This window comes from Balaenoptera acutorostrata, chromosome 12, assembly GCF_949987535.1.
Source record: "Balaenoptera acutorostrata chromosome 12, mBalAcu1.1, whole genome shotgun sequence".
NCBI lineage: Eukaryota > Metazoa > Chordata > Mammalia > Artiodactyla > Balaenopteridae > Balaenoptera > Balaenoptera acutorostrata.
Window position 1 is genome coordinate 54,548,649 of NC_080075.1, and position 17,322 is coordinate 54,565,970.

The 17,322-nt window shown below is 38.2% G+C and overlaps 1 protein-coding gene and 1 non-coding gene across 3 annotated transcripts in view; both read right to left on the bottom strand.

Annotated features, from left to right (window-relative positions):
* The window catches only part of MSH2 (mutS homolog 2), a 74,148-nt gene that overhangs the window by 25,962 nt on the left and 30,864 nt on the right, over positions 1 to 17,322 (bottom strand). For both annotated transcript variants that reach the window (XM_007190051.2, XM_007190049.2), the window contains one exon: positions 2,590 to 2,699. In XM_007190051.2, the coding sequence (XP_007190113.1) occupies positions 2,590 to 2,699 (110 nt within the window). The remainder of the gene's footprint in view (positions 1 to 2,589; positions 2,700 to 17,322) is intronic.
* LOC114238831 (U6 spliceosomal RNA) lies at positions 5,504 to 5,615 on the bottom strand. Its single transcript, XR_003624101.1, has one exon. It is a non-coding gene; the product is annotated as a U6 spliceosomal RNA (small nuclear RNA).

Genomic DNA, 17,322 nt, shown 5'->3' on the forward strand with positions numbered 1-17,322 from the left:
GTTTAGATTACCTGCAAAAGTAAAGAGTCCTAATTGATATTAAGTTTAACCACAAATAATCTACTCAGAAAATTTTTGAAAAGCAAACCCATAACTCACATCTTACTGGCACAGTACTTATGTTGAAGGGGTCCACAACATGTCACTGTGGCATAAAAATTATATTGAGATGAAAGCATGAGAGTAGACTTTGTTTCTGAACTCTCTTATCTCCCTAAAAGCAGAGCCTCCCCAAAGAACTCAATTGTCCTTAAGTCCTTTCCCAGAGAGTTTCACAACCAGGGAAGTCAAAACTATCATATCTGCCATCTTTTCTCCAAAGAGCTCATTTATCTTTCCTAAAAGCCATTTGTTTTCCAACAAGTGCCTTTTCTCCCACTCCCCTTCCCCTAATATTCCCAAATGCTAACAGCTTCCCTGAGCCACATTTTTCTGTGAACTCAAAGTCTGTTCTCTTGCTAATTTTTTTTTTTGGTCAGTTTAATTAGTAGTCCCCCAAACAATGAACCTAAGAAAGGAGAAGAAAAGTTTTTCTTCCCCTACAAAGTTAACTACTTAATATTCTACTTTCAGATTTAAAAACTGGGGCTTGTCTATCTAAAGTGACAGCAATGAAATTAGGACAAATGACCTCTTCTTTTTCAGTCTATATCCGACCAATTATTGCACTGCTTACCTTCCCAATCCACTCTTCCCAGACATTTATAAAATCTTATAATGCTCTAATCCCATAGCATCATTCAAGAATTAACACTGACTACTATTTTACAGTCACAGCAAATTCTACTTTAACAGATATGTGTCAAGTATTTCAGATCAAAGTAAAAATCCTTAACCCACAATAAGGATAATACAATGGAGTTGAAGAAAGAATACCAGGCTGTTAACATTGTTCATCTGAAAAGAGGGAAGGAGAAATATCAAGGACGGCCATTTTTGACTCTGTATTTCTTTCCATCATTTTGTTTCACTTGTTCTAATACTATGTGTTCTATTTATAAGTAGAAAAGCACCAAATAAAGAAAAACACTTTAAAAATTTATCTCGGTATTTTAAATATCTTTCTGGAAAACTACCCACAAGCACACTAACCTACAAGTAAATGAAAAAGACTGCCCTATCACTGAAAAAATATTACCAGAGAAGAAGCATTTATACCTACACACACATAGACGACATACACACACACACACACACACTCACACACATTCACGTGCTTCTAAAATCCAAAGAGCACAGAGTTTAAACATCTGGATACTGCTGCTCCCTTCTTCCCAACAGGTGAGGATGTGGCCTTACCTGTGATTGGGCAGAGTTGGATATTTGTAAACATTCCTTTAAATGAAAGCAAGTAAATGTGTAGCTCTTGATGGTTAACAAAAACTCTGACTAAAATAGAGGGGTGGGAAAGCAAGGATTGAACTTTTCCATGTCATTACACCTATTTACACACTTGAAGGAACCCAGAGGCCAGGCAAAGCTCTGATGAAATGCTGCAGTTGATGTTGCCCTTTGTGTCCAGCTTTATTAGAAACTTCTAAGTTGTTATCTCCATGCCTTAATATTGTGGGTCTCAAACTTAATCATGTATCAGAAGCACCTGGTGGGCTTGTTAAAACAGATTGCTGGGCTCCCAATGATCTAAAAGTTGTGCACCTAAAATCATTCCACTAATAGCAACATTACAGAGGAAACAAGAGCTAAAACACAAGTTTTCCTAAACAAAGGATGAACGATGCAAGTTTTCTGACTGCTTAACCTACAAGTAAATGGAAAAGATTGCCCTATCACTGACAAATTACCAGAAAAGAAGCATTTATACCTACACACACACACGTGCTTCTAAAATCCAAAGAGCACAGAGTAAACGGGGTTTAATTTCTTTAAATCTCAGTTAATGATCCAGTAAAAACAAAATAAATCAACATCATATATGGCAAATGTTAACTCCACTTAATCCAGTTATTAAGAAGAATGCAAAGGATCTAACTATTCTTTAATAAGAATAATGTAAGCACATATTCCTTGCATGATCATGTTTAACAGGAAAGTTAGTGTAGAAAATTTCAAAGTATTAATATTTAGAGTCATGGTTAACTTTTTAGTATACAACTACTCAGGAGATACACCCATACTCTAACCTCCTCCACCCATACTCTAACCTCCTCCCCCAAAGACTTTCCCTACGTGGAAAATAAAACAAGAGAAGCTGACTTCTCTTATGTTCCATATTTACCTCTATACCCTTCCCTTTTCCAGTGACTATAACTTTCTTTCTTTCTTGGAATTAAAACAAAACTCAGCTTGCATATGTGAAATCTTTTATTTATGAAATTGCCTTTAACCAGACCACTTATGCCCAATATTCACTTCCTCTGTTAATCTTTCTTAATTTTCGTCCACTGAAATGATTATTAAAAAAAAGTTTAGAAACCTTTTCCCATCACTTAATCTTACATCCACTGTCTCAAAGGTGCCTTACAAAAGTACCAAAATTAAATATTAAAAAGAGAACTCTGGAAAGTTTTCTGATGTGCCTTTGCTTTTCAAAACTATTCTGCTGCTTGTTTTAAAGAGTATATTGCATACCTGATCCATATCTAAAGTTGTTTCTATCATTTCCTGAAACTTGGAGAAATCAGAACGAAGATCAATAAGAGGAGTCACAAAAACTGCCAACAACAATGCCTGATGTTTTCCTAAAAGAAAGCAAAAAGTAAATAAATAAATAGGTCCTATATTAAAAATACAAAACTACAAATCATGAAAATTTGCGATAATGAGCAGCCTTTGATCCCAAAAGCACAAACTGTGTAGCAGATCTCTGAAGTTACTACTTACTCAGGTATCTTAATTCAAATGTGTTTAGTACTTATATAGTAAGGGAGATGATCTGGCACTCAAAGTTTCCGACTAATAAAACACTGCCTGCCCTGCATGCGTGTCTGTTAATCTCCTTCAGAAGAGGTATTATAGATGGAGAAACGTGACATTAATTACAACCAAATGAATAGCATTTCTTTTTAGATTTAATAACGCAAAGTTGAAGTCATTAAAATATCTAACTTACCTTATAAATCCCTAATTTCCATTAATAATACAGTGTTCCAATTAACAGAGGTTAAATCAAGCCACAAGTAAATGGAACTTCGCTTGATGCTGTTTAAGAGCACATGCTGGGGAATTATGTGAGGAGAAGTAAGTGAAGCAACAGAGTCTATAGTGTGAAAGGCATGAGTAGAGAGACCTGGAAGCCAATCCCTGCTCTGGTATCTACTGGCTCTGTGATCTGGAGCCTCCTTTTCCTTGTCTATTACAACGGGAGTAATAATAACAGCTACCTAGAAGATGAATAAATAAGACAACTATACTTAGTATATATACAGTAGCTGACACAATAGAAGCTCAGCAATAGTTACCACGCATTATTATTGGTTATAATACAAGGATTTTCTTCTGATCTCCAATAAATTCCCTTAGGAGAATGCTGCAAGTGATCTCTAGCATACTGCATTTCACTCCAAAGCAATAATTCCCAACATTTTCCAGATATATTGATAGCTCTTGATTGAGAAAATGATGAAAACGTTATGATGGCAGTCAGTAAAACTACTGTGAGAATTCATATTTTATTATTAATCACAACAGCATCGAGACATATTTAGAAAATAGTACATATGTGTGAAACATTATTTAGACAGTCTATAAACAACACTTTGCCCACATAATGTCTGTTGTGCTACAATGCCTGGTTCTTTATTCTGAATTAGCTCATATGGTATTGGTAAACAGGGGAATGATGGCAGCAAAACATGGTGGTGGCACTGGTTCACAAATGATTTTTCCCCCAGCCCATTAATGTTTTGAAGAGATCAAGGGAAAGCTTTCACACAATTAAGAGTAAGCTTAGCAACATACAAAGACCTCAGAGTAGCTGGCTTAATGACCATTATACTTTCCACTACGTTAAGATATGTGGAAAGGCTGAGTACAGATGAAAAGTACAAAAACATCTGCCACTGTTTAAAGAGAAATTTTTTATTTAACTGAATTCTATATACCCTGGTTCAGATTTTTAACTTTGTTGAAAGTGACATTTGAAGCAAATGCCCTCAAAGGGCATCTCAAAGGAGGAAATGAGCCCCAGACTTTAAAGCTGCAAAGAGTCACTTGATGCTGGCTACAAATGCAATGAAGATTTACGCAGGCTATTGTTCTTATTAAAGGTTGTTAATGCTTTTGTTATTAATCACTTAAAATTTTTCGTATATTTTGAGGTCTACCTTATCTCTATTTTTTTCTGTAAGTTCTGTTTTCTAGCACATGACTTTGAAGAAGGTAAGGTTTTCCAAGAAAACACAAGTAGTATTATTACAGAAGTACCTGTATAAACTTCAGAACATGTCCTCTAGCCCGTCACACACAAAGGCCCACCTTGCTGCAGCTCTTCTCAGAGTTAAAGTCCTTTCCTCTGGGCTTCCCTGGTGGCGCAGTGGCTGAGAATCTGCCTGCCAATGCAGGGAACACGGGTTCGAGCCCTGATCTGGGAAGATCCCACATGCCACGGAGCAAATGGGCCCATGAGCCACAACTACTGAGCCTGCGCGTCTGGAGCCTGTGCTCCCAACAAGAGAGGCCGCGATAGTGAGAGGCCTGCGCACCGCGATGAAGAGTGGCCCCCGCTCGCCGCAACTAGAGAAAGCCCTTGCACAGAAACGAAGACCCAACAAAGCCAAAGATTAATTAATTAATTAATAAAATTGTGCAATCTTAAAAAAAAAAAAAAAAGTCCCTTCCTCTGCTCACTTGTTCCATATCCTGCAAGCCTTCACTAGCATCTTGAATTCCTTCCCCTACTTGTAATTTGTACTGAGCCCCAGTTGGCAATTTCCAACTGGGTTTTTTTTTCCCCCAATTGGTTATGGTTTTAATTAAAAATAACAGCTCTACTGAGATATAATTCATATACCAAACAATTCTCCATTTTAAAGTGTACGATTCAATGGTTTTTAGTATATTCACAGATTTGTGCAACCCTCGCCACAATCAATTTTCAAACTCTGTCACTGCCCTCAAAAGAAACAAGGAATCCTGTACCCATTAGCAGTAACTTACAATTTCCTTCCAACCTCCTGCCACTCCTCCAAGCCTAGGCAATCACTAATCCACCTTCTGAATCTATAAATTTGCCTATTCTGGTCTTTTCATATAAATGGATCACACTATATTGTGACGGCTTTTTTTCACTTAGCATAATGTTTTCAAGGTTCACCCATGTTGTATCATGCATCAGTACTTCCTTACTTTTGACTGAGGAACAATATTCCATTGTATAGATATGCCACATTTTATTTATTCATCAACTGATGGGCACCACTGGGTTGTTTTTTTTTTAATCATTTTTGGTTTATTTCTAGTAACAAAATAACATACTTTTCAGTACGATTGTTTTTAATTACAGAAGTACAGAAACTAAAATAAAATCTTAATAATACTATTACCTAAAAATATGGAACGCTTCACGAATTTGCGAGTCATCCTTGTGCAGGGGCCATGCTAATCTTCTCTTCTCTGTATCGTTCCAACTTTAGTGTATGTGCTGCCAAAGCGAGCACCACCCATTGGGTTTTGATAAACTCCATCTTCCACTAGTTACCACAATCTAAAAAGCCTTACATGATCTATCCCAGGGTCTTAAACAAAGGTCCATAGAGCCTTGAATTCAAGGTAGTACATAAACAAAGAAGAGAAGTAAATCCCATCTTCATTTTCTCTAACCTCTAACTGGAATCAAGCATTTTCTTCCATTGTTAATGTAAGTAATAAACCACAGTAGTATCATCAGTACTTGTGTCTTTGTCATCAATTAAAATACCAGATATATTTTCATATCATATTATAGTTTTTGGAGATAACTTTAACATTTAAACTCATTAGTTCAAAATTAAAGAAGTTCGAACTTCACTCAGATCATGTTATTTAATGCATTAATAAAAAGGACTTATTTCTCAAGAATTTCTTTTATATTTTGATAAGTGTATTTCAATATAATTGGCTTCCTATTTAACTCTATGTGTTTTATTTTATGCATTTAAAAACGCTATTCTGACAAGTGGTTCATAGACCTTATTAGAAGCCAAAAGGGTCCACAGCACGAAAAATATTAAGAACCTTGGATAGGCCTCACCTCTCTGGCCTCACCTCCTAACAGGCGCCCTTATTCTCTATCTCTATGCTTGACAACCCTAGCTTCCCTTCACTCCTTCAACAAGTCAAGCTGTAGGCACTTATACTAGCTGGCCCCACTAGCCTCCCCTAGATCTTAACAGTGAGCTCTTTGTCATCATTTGAGATTCACCTGAGACAGCAATTCCATAGAGAGGCCATCCTTGACCACCACATCCAGCATCTTCCTGGCCCAGCCAAGTCACATCAAAATATTATGCTTTCTTTGTTGTACTTACTACTCTTTGAAATTCTTGCTCATTTATTTATCTCTCTCTTCCCTTCCACTATTACTGAACCTCCATAAGAAGGACCTTATCTGTCATATCTACCATTGTAGTTCCCAGAACAATGCCTGGCACAAAGTACGCAATGGATAACTCTATGCTGAATGAATGACTTTATGAAGGGAGCAAGGGACTAATGAAGCAACCAATCACTGGTCATTAGTTCTGATACACGCAACACTCACCTAGGAAAAATACAAAAGATCACATTGGGAAATAACTGTTAGCTGCTGCTTTTTTTTTTTTTTTTTTTTTAATAATTTTTTTTTTTTTGGCCCTGGCATGCAGGATCTTAGCTCCCTGACCATGGATCGAACCTGCGTCCCCTGCAGTGGAAGCACAGAGTCTTAACCACTGGACTGCCAGGGAAGTCCCTGTTAACTCCTTAAATGCATCAAAATGTAGAATATCTAAGCAATCAAATTCAATAATTTCTCTAAGAACTCCAGATTCATTGTCAGCCCCTAAAGATTCATTTATTACTCGCTGAAGATTTCATTTTTGAGAATGCTGCTGAATACTCAATGGAGAAAAGACAATCTTCTTCAATAAACAGTGCTGGGAAGATTGGATATTCACATGTAAAAGAATGAAACTAGACCCTTATCTTGCACCACTTACAAAAAATTAACTTGAAATGGATTAAATACTTAAATTTGTTAAGACCTGAAAACATGAAACTCCTAGAAGAAAACATGGGGGAGGGACTTCGCTGGTGGTCCAGTAGTTAAGAATCCACCTTCCAATGCAGGTGACGTGGGTTCGATCCCTGGTGGGGGAACTAAGATCCCACATGCCGCAGGGCAACTAAGCCTGTGCGCTCTAGAGCCTGTGTGCCGCAACAAAGAACCCACACACCACAATGAAAGCTCCCACATGCCACAACAAAGATGCTGCATGACACAACTAAGACCCAACACAGCCAAATAAATAAATAAATATTTTTTTAGAAAAAAGAAAACATGGGGGAGAAGCTCCTTGACATGGGTCTTGGCAATAATTTTTTGGATATAAAGCCAAAGCACAAGTAATAAAATTAAAAATAAACGAGTGGGACTACATCAAACCAAAAAGCTTCTGCACAGCAAAAGAAACAATCAACAAAGTGAAAAGCCAACCTATGGAAGGGGAGAAAATATTTGCAAAACATTTATCTGATAAGGCACTAATATCCAAAATAGATAAAAAACTAACAACACAACTCAATAGCAAAAAAACCCCAATTAATCCAATTTAAAAATGGACAGAAGACATGAAGAGACATTTTTCTAAAGAAGATATATGAATGGCCAACAGGTACATGAAGAGATGCTCAATATTAGGGAAATCAAAACCACAATGAGATAACACTTCATGCCTGTTAGAATGGTCATCATCAAAAAGACAAGAGAACAAATGCTCGTGAGGAGGTAGAGAAAAGGGAACACTGGAGCACTCTTGGTGGGACTGTAAACTGGTACAGCCACTATGGAAAACTGTGTATGGAGGAGCCTCAAAAAATTAAAAATAGAACTGCCATATGATCCAGAAATTCTACTCCTGGGAATATAACCAAAGAAACCCAAAACACTAATTCGAAAAGGTATCTGCACCTCCCATGTTCATGGCAGCATTATTTACAATAGCCAAGATATGGAAACAACCTAAGTATCCATCGATGGATAAAGGGATAAAGAAAATGTGGCGTGCGTGCACACATGCGCACACACACAAAGACACACACACACACACACACACAAAGGAATATTATTCAGCCATTAAAAAAAAAAGGAAATACCACCACTTACAACAACATGAATGGACCTGGAGGGCATTATGCTAAGTGAAATAAGTCAGAGAAAGACAAACACTTTGTTTTTTTAAATAAATTTATTTATTTATTTAATTTTGGCTACGTTGGGTCTTCATTGCTGCACGCAGGCTTTCTCTAGTTGCGGTGAGCATGGGCTACTCTTTGTTGTGGTGTGCGGGCTTCTCATTGCAGTGGCTTCTCTTGTTGCGGAACACGGGCTCTAGGCGTGCAGGCTTCAGTGGTTGTGGCCCCAGGCTCAGTAGTTGTGGTTTGCGGGCCCTAGAGCACAGGCTCAGTAGTTGTGGTGCTTGGGCTTAGTTGCTCCACGGCATGTGGGATCTTCCTGGACCAAGGCTCAAACCCGTGTCCCCTGCACTGGCAGGCGGATTCTTAACCACTGCACCACCAGGGAAGTCCAGAAAGACAAATACTTTATGATCTCACTTATACGTGAAATCTTAAAACAACAACAACAACAAAAACAACTCATAGTTAAAGGGATCAGATTTGTGGCTGGGAGGGGAGGGGGATTGGAGGAAGGTGGTCAAAAGCTACAAACTTCTAGTTACAAGATAAATAAGCACTAAGGATATAACGTACAGCATGACGACTATAGTTAACACTGCTGTATGATACGTATGAAAACTGTTAAGAGAGTAAGTAAATCCTTAGAATTCTCATCACAAGGAAAAATTTTAAAAGAATGCTGCTATGTGCCTCAGAAACTGCTGCAACATTTAGGTCAATAAGCATAAGTACTTACACTTCTGTAACAACCCAAAGCATAATTTAATCACTATCAAACATTTCATCATCATTTACTATGATAAAAATTATAACAAATTTCAGGATAAACTGAAAGCCCATGAGTCTATCAAGAGTAAGTGGTTCAGGGACTTTCCTGGTGGTCCAGTGGTTAAGAATCCGCCTTGCAATGCAGGGGACGCAGGTTCAATCCCTGGTCAGGGAACTAGGATCCCACATGCCGTGGGGTAACCGAGCACATGAGCCACAACTACCGAGCTCATGTGCCGCAACTACTAAGCCTGCATGCCACAACTAGACAGAAGCCCATGCACCGCAATGAAATATTCCACATGCTGCAACGAAGACTCCGCGTGCAGCCACTAAGACCCGATGCAGTCAAAAATAAATAAATAAATAAATATTTAAATACTAAAAAAACAAAAAAAAAGAGTAAGTGGTTCATTAAATATACTCCTGGAATGATGCCCAGGCCAGCTTCTAAATCTAAGCCTTAACTGGTGTATTAACACCAGTTTTGGGACTTGTTTTCTCCATCTTGCCTATGTTCATGCCACTTAATCATAGACTGAGAAATACTATGGAGACTATCCTTAGTTAATTTAGAAAGGTTAATTTTCAGTGGAATTCTCTGGCGGTCCAGTGGTTAGGACTCAGCGCTTTCACTGCTGGGGCCCGGGTTCAATCCCTGGTCAGGGAACTAGGAGCCCGCAAGCCGCACGGCTACTTGTCAAGTGGCAAAAACACCAATGAAAACCACCTTGGCATGTGCACTGCCCCAAAATAAAATGTTGCACTTTCTTGATATACCACTTCAGAACTCTCCTTTTATGACATCTATCAAAATTATATTTTTGTGTGATTATTTGTCTAATGTCTGTTTCTCTCACATGCTATAAGGGCAGAGACTGTTTTGGGGTCCTATCACAGCCTCAGCAGCTAGCAGTGTCAGGAACACAGTGAGTACTCCCAAGTGTTTGCTAAACCTTCTCACTGTTTCTGCTTCTCCCTTACCTTCTCTAACAACCTCTGGATACCAGTCCTTTGTTATGATGTAAGCAATGAATTAATCAATTTTTGCTAACATACCTTTATTAGTATAGACACTGAAGTAAAATAAAGAACACCGTAAGCTTTCAGGACCTCTTAAATAACAATGGTAAGACAAAGCATCTTGAACTCCTAGCACCATCATTCATCATTAAGTACTTTCCCATTCTTTTACTGCTTTTCAGTTTCCTTTCTGACACATTCTCTCTCCTACACTAAGTGGTATTTTCTCATTCTCCCAAAAGAAGTTTCTGAAGGCCTATTACATGTCAGAAGTTGGGCTGGAATACTTGTTCCTTGGGGACATACCGTACACTCAGGTGTCGGGGAGAGATGACACAGTCATTAAACTAATTACAAAGAAGGATGGCAAGTATAATGACAGGGAAATACAGGGTGCTTTGGAAACACATAACCAGGACAGGAGTGTACTCAAATGTAGGAACAAGGTAGGCCCACTCAAAGAAATGACTTTGAAGGTGAAAATCTAAAGATGAAGACAACAAAGCCAGGTGAGACAGGAAGGGATAAATGTCTGACTCTAAAGGAACAGCACATACAAAGGCCAATGAGTGTGCAGTATATGTGAGATCCAGAGGATGTTCAAGTTCACTTGAACAGATGCAAAAAACAAATATAGTTTGTTTTTTCAAACTGCAGACTTTTCTCCATCATAAAATTAATTTAATAAATCTTAGCATTTTTCAGTGAAAAAATTGAAAAATGTCAAAGTACACTGTATTGTTGGTTCAATTTTACATATTATTTCAGTTTATATAATTAATTATATAATTATTTCAGTTTTTATATATACCGTGTATACATGTTGTTAAAAACAAGACAACAGGCCCCAAATGGAGTCGCTTATGCTAAGCCCCATGTCACCAAATCGAGGCTTACCTTAATTACAGTTTCGGCTCTCCCAGAAATGGAATCTTAAACCAGCCAATCAGGAATCACCTGATCAGCACCAGTTAGGTAATACACCTGATAGACCCCTACAAACCCCTAAAGGAAAGTAACCTTACAATAACCAACCCGCTTTTTATAACTTCCTTGTTTCAGCTCCCTTCTGCCTATGAATGTCTTTCATTTTGTACAGCTCTAGAGAGCTCCCTTCTATCTCCTGGATGGGATGCTGCCCAATTCATGAATTGTTCATTAAAGCCAGTAAGATCTTTAAAATCCACTCAGTTGAATTTTGTTTTTTAACACTGCATAGACACACCCATGGGTATGCACAAAGTCAAATGAAAATGTATATCTTACTGTGAGACAAGGTCAAAAAAGTCTGTGAAACACTGGCAATGAGTCCTAGGAGGGAAAGGATAGACAGAGAGATAGGCAGAGGCAACAATTTATGAGGGGCCTGTCAAACCCCAAAACAGTCTTGTCTCTGCCCTTATGGCATGTGAGGGAAACAGACATTAGACAAGTAATCGCACAAAAATATAAGGCAGTGAAATATAAGGGCAGTGAATATATAAAGGCAGTGAAAAACCCCTGAAGGGTTAACAACACACTTATATTTTTATTTATAAATATATTTACATATTGAGAAAGACAGTTGGCTGAAGCAAAGAGAAAGGATTAGAAAGAGCCAAGACAAGAGATAGTAAAAGCATTAGGAGGCTGACAGTAGTTCAGGTAAGAAATGCTATAGCCTGGACTAGGGTGCTGGCAGCGGGATGGAAAGGTGTCCGAGGTGAAGAATATATATGATGCGATACCAATAGGACTTGGTGACTGAGTGAATGCAAAGAGGGAGAGGCAACAGTTAAGGCTGATTCCCAAGGCTTAGACCACTGGGTAGATAATGGGGCCATTTACTGAGAGAGAGAACACCAAAAGCAGAGTTTAGAGAGAGGATTTCAGAGTAGACTTTGAAACATGGGCCCATATGAGAAATCCTCAGTCAGAATTCCCATTCGGTGATAATCAGGTAGTCCGACCAGCAGCGGTCCACTTTAGTCAGACCATGACTTCCCTAGCTCATGAGAATATCAGCCCACCATTCTGCCTCATTATCTGTAATCTGACGGGCCCCTTCAGGCACGAGCTTGCAATGCCTGGTCTTACTCACCACAGGCAGACACCAACCACACCACAGGCCCCCAACTTCCCACCACGAGAAGACTTTCCCAGATCTGTGTCTGGCAAAGTTAAGGTTGCTGGGTAAATTGGCTGTAATTGCACCTAAATTATTGATACTCACTGGTAAACGTCTTCTCTCTCAAATCATTTACATTTTATTTAATGTAACTGAGAAGTAACTGGAAACGGCTGGCAAAATAATTAAGAAAAAGACACTAAGATTTTCTAATCAAGTTAAATGAGCAAGTGACACTAAAATCAAAATGAACTATAGGAGAGTTCTGGGTAACAGATATGAGGTGCCTCCCTACACGTGTCCTCCCGACACTAACTCAGGTCCAACCACTAGTCACAAATCTGCTGAATTAGACTTTCCAAATAGAATACGACGGGAAAAACCAACCTAAAGTCTAAATTAATTATCAAGTTAGTATTAACATCCTTGTTCTAGTAAGTATTTTGGTAAATGGTAATAAAAAGACATGAGTTTCAATTAACAAAGATTTAAAAATTTATTCTATGCCCATGTTCTCTTGACTAATTTAACGTAATTTCCTTGTATTATTAACTCCAACCTAGAAGTTTTATGAAGTACAATTAAACTTTATCTGACCCTTTAAATATATTTATGAAATGGATTTAAAAATTCACATAAGGGGCGCAGTGGTTGAGAATCTGCCTGCTAATGAAGGGGACACGGGTTCGAGCCCTGGTCTGGGAAGATCCCACATGCCGCGGAGCAACTAGGCCCATGAGCCACAACTACTGAGCTTGCACGTCTGGAGCCTGTGCTCCGCAACAAGAGAGGCCACGATAGTGAGAGGCCCGCGCACCGCAATGAAGAGTGGCCCCCGCTTGCCGCAACTAGAGAAAGCCCTCGCACAGAAACGAAGACCCAACACAGCCAAAAATAAATAAATTAATTAATTTTTTTAAAAAAGTGAATAAAACTTAAAAAAAAAAAAAATTCACATAAGTGGAAAAAAGGCTAGCAAGATGCTGCTAATGAAAGTTTACAGTATTCACACAAATATGAGGCTGGAGCCAAAACACTACCAAATTAGCAAAGAAACCAACAGTTGAAGTGCAGTCAATGGTAAAAGATAAAATAATTCAATCGCTCTGAATAACAACCTAGCACAAGGGCATCTCCGTTATTCCACCACCACCAACAGCCGCCCTATAGTTTTGGCCTCTTATCCTCCCTCATGGCCCCTGCCCTCTCTTCCTTTTCAGATTCTTGGGTCACATCATCCCTTTTGTTGAGCACAGCCACCTGTTTCCGTTCCATCATTTGCAGGTAATACTTTCTCTGACAATACACCTCATTTTCCTTTTTTACTATTGTCATTTTGACAAAACAGTAATTTTCTTTCCTATGTTGACTTTCTCTTCTGATTCCACTGATTAGTTATGAGTATCATTTTACACCATGCTAGTCTCTGTGAGATAACAGAAAATGTACTGGTCTCTGCTCCTGGTTCCTGACACAGAGTTCCTAAAACCCTTGTAATTTCCTAAGTGATAAGAGCACTAGGAGCAACTCTTGTTCTAATAAGGTGACCCGAGATGACCTCTTGAGTATGGGCTGGTCACCAGAAAGACCAAGCCATGATTAGGAGCTTGGAATTTTTAGCTCTACCCCCCACCGACCCCCGTCATCCAGAGAGGGGAAAGGGGCTGGAAATGGAGTTAATAATTGATCATGCCTATGTGAGGAAGCTTCCTAAAACCCCAGTAGTGGTGGCGGGGGGCATGTTTGGTTCAGAAAGCTTTCAGGAGAGGAAACACATCCACCAGAAGGGTGACGCAACTCAACTCTATAGGACAGAAGCTCCTGTGCTCAGGACCCCCCCGAGACTTGCCCTATCTCTTCATCTGGCTGTTCATCTGCGTCCTGTATCAATAAACTGTTAAGTGTAAGTAAGTGTTTCCCTGAGTTCAGTGAGCTGTTTTAGCAAATTGATTAAACCCGAGAAGGGGGGTCATTGGGACCTCATCTGTAATCGGTTGGTCAGAAGTACAGGTAATACCTGGGCTTGAGACTGGGTGGAGAGGTTGCAGGGCACCAGGCTTGTGGGATTGAGCCCTTAACCTATGGGATCTGATGCTATCTCCAGGGAGACAGTGTCAGAACTAAGTTAAATTGCAGAACACCCAGTTAGTGTCACAGGAAATCACTTGGTGTGGGGCAAAACCTCCACACATTTGGTGACCAGAAGTGTGACTGATGAAGTTTCTGAGTGTTGTGCCTTGACCTCTTTTATCTCGTAAACTAGTTTTTATTGCACAGTTTTGCATAGGGATGCATATGTTGCATTATAACAAAACTGGCTGTATGCAAAAGTGTAATAGAATATATTGGTGGGATAAAAATGTTCTAATTGTACATTTAATAAATAAACAGTACTGATTTTACAATAGTAAAAATAGTACTAATTGTTAGTTGCCATAATTTAACCTCTATTACTTGACACTAACTGGGTAAGTCAATTATACTTCCATGAAAAAATAAATAAAATTAAGAAAAGAAATAAAAAACAAAAAAATTTTAAAGGGCAGTTTTACACATGTTAAATTAAATTAAATGTATAGGAAATACAAAAATACTACAATAAATAACGCATTTTACCTCACAAAAGACATGAAGTTTGCTTGTGGAGGTGCACTTCCAAAAGGTTGCAGCTTGTAAGTTACTGTGAAATGGTGAGTCCTCTGAAATGTAGTGCAAAGCTGTAACACCACATGCAAACGAGTGTGGCTCATGAACACACGGTGGATGCTTGAGGTGTGTGTCTGTGTACACTTTGTGTATGCCTACACTGCTCAGTTCAGCTGGGTGCAATTTTCTGCATTCACCCAGTGTTTCCCATGGGCAAAATGTGCATAAGCAACACAAAATTCACATTATGCTCAAATTGTTTCCTAATATATGAACTACATTTAGAACAAGTCTTCCTTGTCAAAGAAAGTGTTAAGCATAACTGGCCTTCTATAATTTTGCTTAAAGAATGAAACAACATAAAGCAAAATATTAATAATGATTACCTCTGGATGGTAGAATAATTACTAGAGTTTACCTTGCTTTTATAAACTGATAAAGATGAAATTTAAAGAAAATATCTCCAAAATACAAAATCCAACCAGATCTTAAATTGCAGCTTTATAGGCTAAAGTTTAAAAAGGGCTACATTAGTAAAGCAGATTCCTTTTCAGAAATGCTAAATAAATTGCTTTCATATTCTTATCTTCTATTTAGAAGGAAACTGAGCAATCAGGTTAAAAGGGGGGATTATTATTAGACTAACTTACTATGTTATTTAGGGTTAAAAAGCAATGGAGATAAGCAGAAGGTGCTATGGAAACCAGAAAACTGCATGAGGAGGGCAGAGAAAGCTTCACAGAAAGGGTGATACTTGAGCTCAATCTTAAATATTAGTAGGGTTCCATCACGTGGACAAGGTAGTGAAGGGCATTTAAGACAAAGGAAAAACATGGAGAAAAGCATAAAAAATCAGAGCAGTCTGGAGAACGAGTACAGTGAGGAGAGGAGTAGGTGAGGGAGTATAAGGGAGGCTGACTGAGAAGTAGCAGCCAGCCAGGCACAGGAATGGGGCTTCTTCTTGTAGGTTATGGGAAGCAAATTAATGTGTTCATAACCGAAAGGGAAGAAATGATATGATCAGACGTACTAAGAAAGATTACTATGGGTTCATTGAGGAGGATACAATGACCAGGGGAGGGAAAATAGCACATGTAAGGTTTTTAAATATACTGAAACAGAAAAGGATGATTACTTGGATGTGGGCAGAGGGAAGGGTTAATACCTCAGTATGATAGCTGTTACAATAAAATTCATCAACAAAATCTAGATACTTAGAGTTGTTTTAAGCACTATCAGAAATTTGCTCCAAATGCAGAATACCATTGTTTTAGGTTGTGCCTCAACTTTTAAAAAAAATTTTACTGAACTATAGTTAATTTACAATGTTATGTTAATTTCTTTTGTACAGCAAAATGATTCAGTTACACGTATATATTCTTTTTCATATTCTTTTGCATTATGGTTTATCACAGGATACTGAATATAGTTCCCTTTGCTATACAGTAGGACCTCGTTTTTTATCCATTCTATATATAATAGATTGCATCTGCTAACCCCAAACTCCCAATCCTTCCCTCCCTGACCCCCTTCCCCCTTGGCAACCGCAAGTCTGTTCTCTATGTCTATGAGTCTGTTTCTGTTTTGTAGATAGGTTCATTTATGTCGTATTTTAGATTCCATGTATAAATGACATTATATGGTATTTGTATTTCTCTTTCTGACTTACTTCGCTTAGTTTGATAAACTCTGGATCCATCCATTTTGCTGCAAATGTGTCTCAACTTTTCAATTTTAAAAGATATGAGGAATAAGGGAGGCCAAGTATATTTTTCAAATAGCCTTTCTTTTTTAACAGGAGAAAGATAATTTAGAGTAGAGCTTTTATCACTCAATGCAAATCTACTTTCTAAACTGTTGCTGCCCTCTGCTGTCTCTGAATTTACTTTATTTTCATTTTTTTCCAGGAATAACATTAAAATAACATTAAACCTAGAGTTAATCAAAACCAAAACATCACAAGATTGCAGAATACACTCAATTTCTAGTAATATACAAATATGTTTTTTAAAACTTTTAATGATTTTACTTTTAAGGACAGTGCATTTGGTTTTTCCTCATAAATTAGCCTCAGTTTTGACTTTCTCCATGAAGTCAGTAGGAGCTACGCTAAACTCTGCAAAATGCCATTTTAAACTCAAGAGAGGCACGTGAAAAGATGCTCAACATCACTAATCATCAGAAAAATGCAAATCAAAACCACAGTGAGACATCATCTCACACCTGTCAGAATGGCTATCATTAAAAAGACCACAAATAAGAAATTGTTGGCGAGGATGTAGAAAAAAGGGAACCCTCATAAACTGTTGGTGGGAGTGTAAACTGGTGCAGCCATTGTGAAAAACAGTATGGAAAAAAAAATAACTAAACATAGAACTACCATATGATCCAGCAATTCCACCCCTGGGTATATATCCAAAGAAAATGAAAACACTAATTCAAAAAGA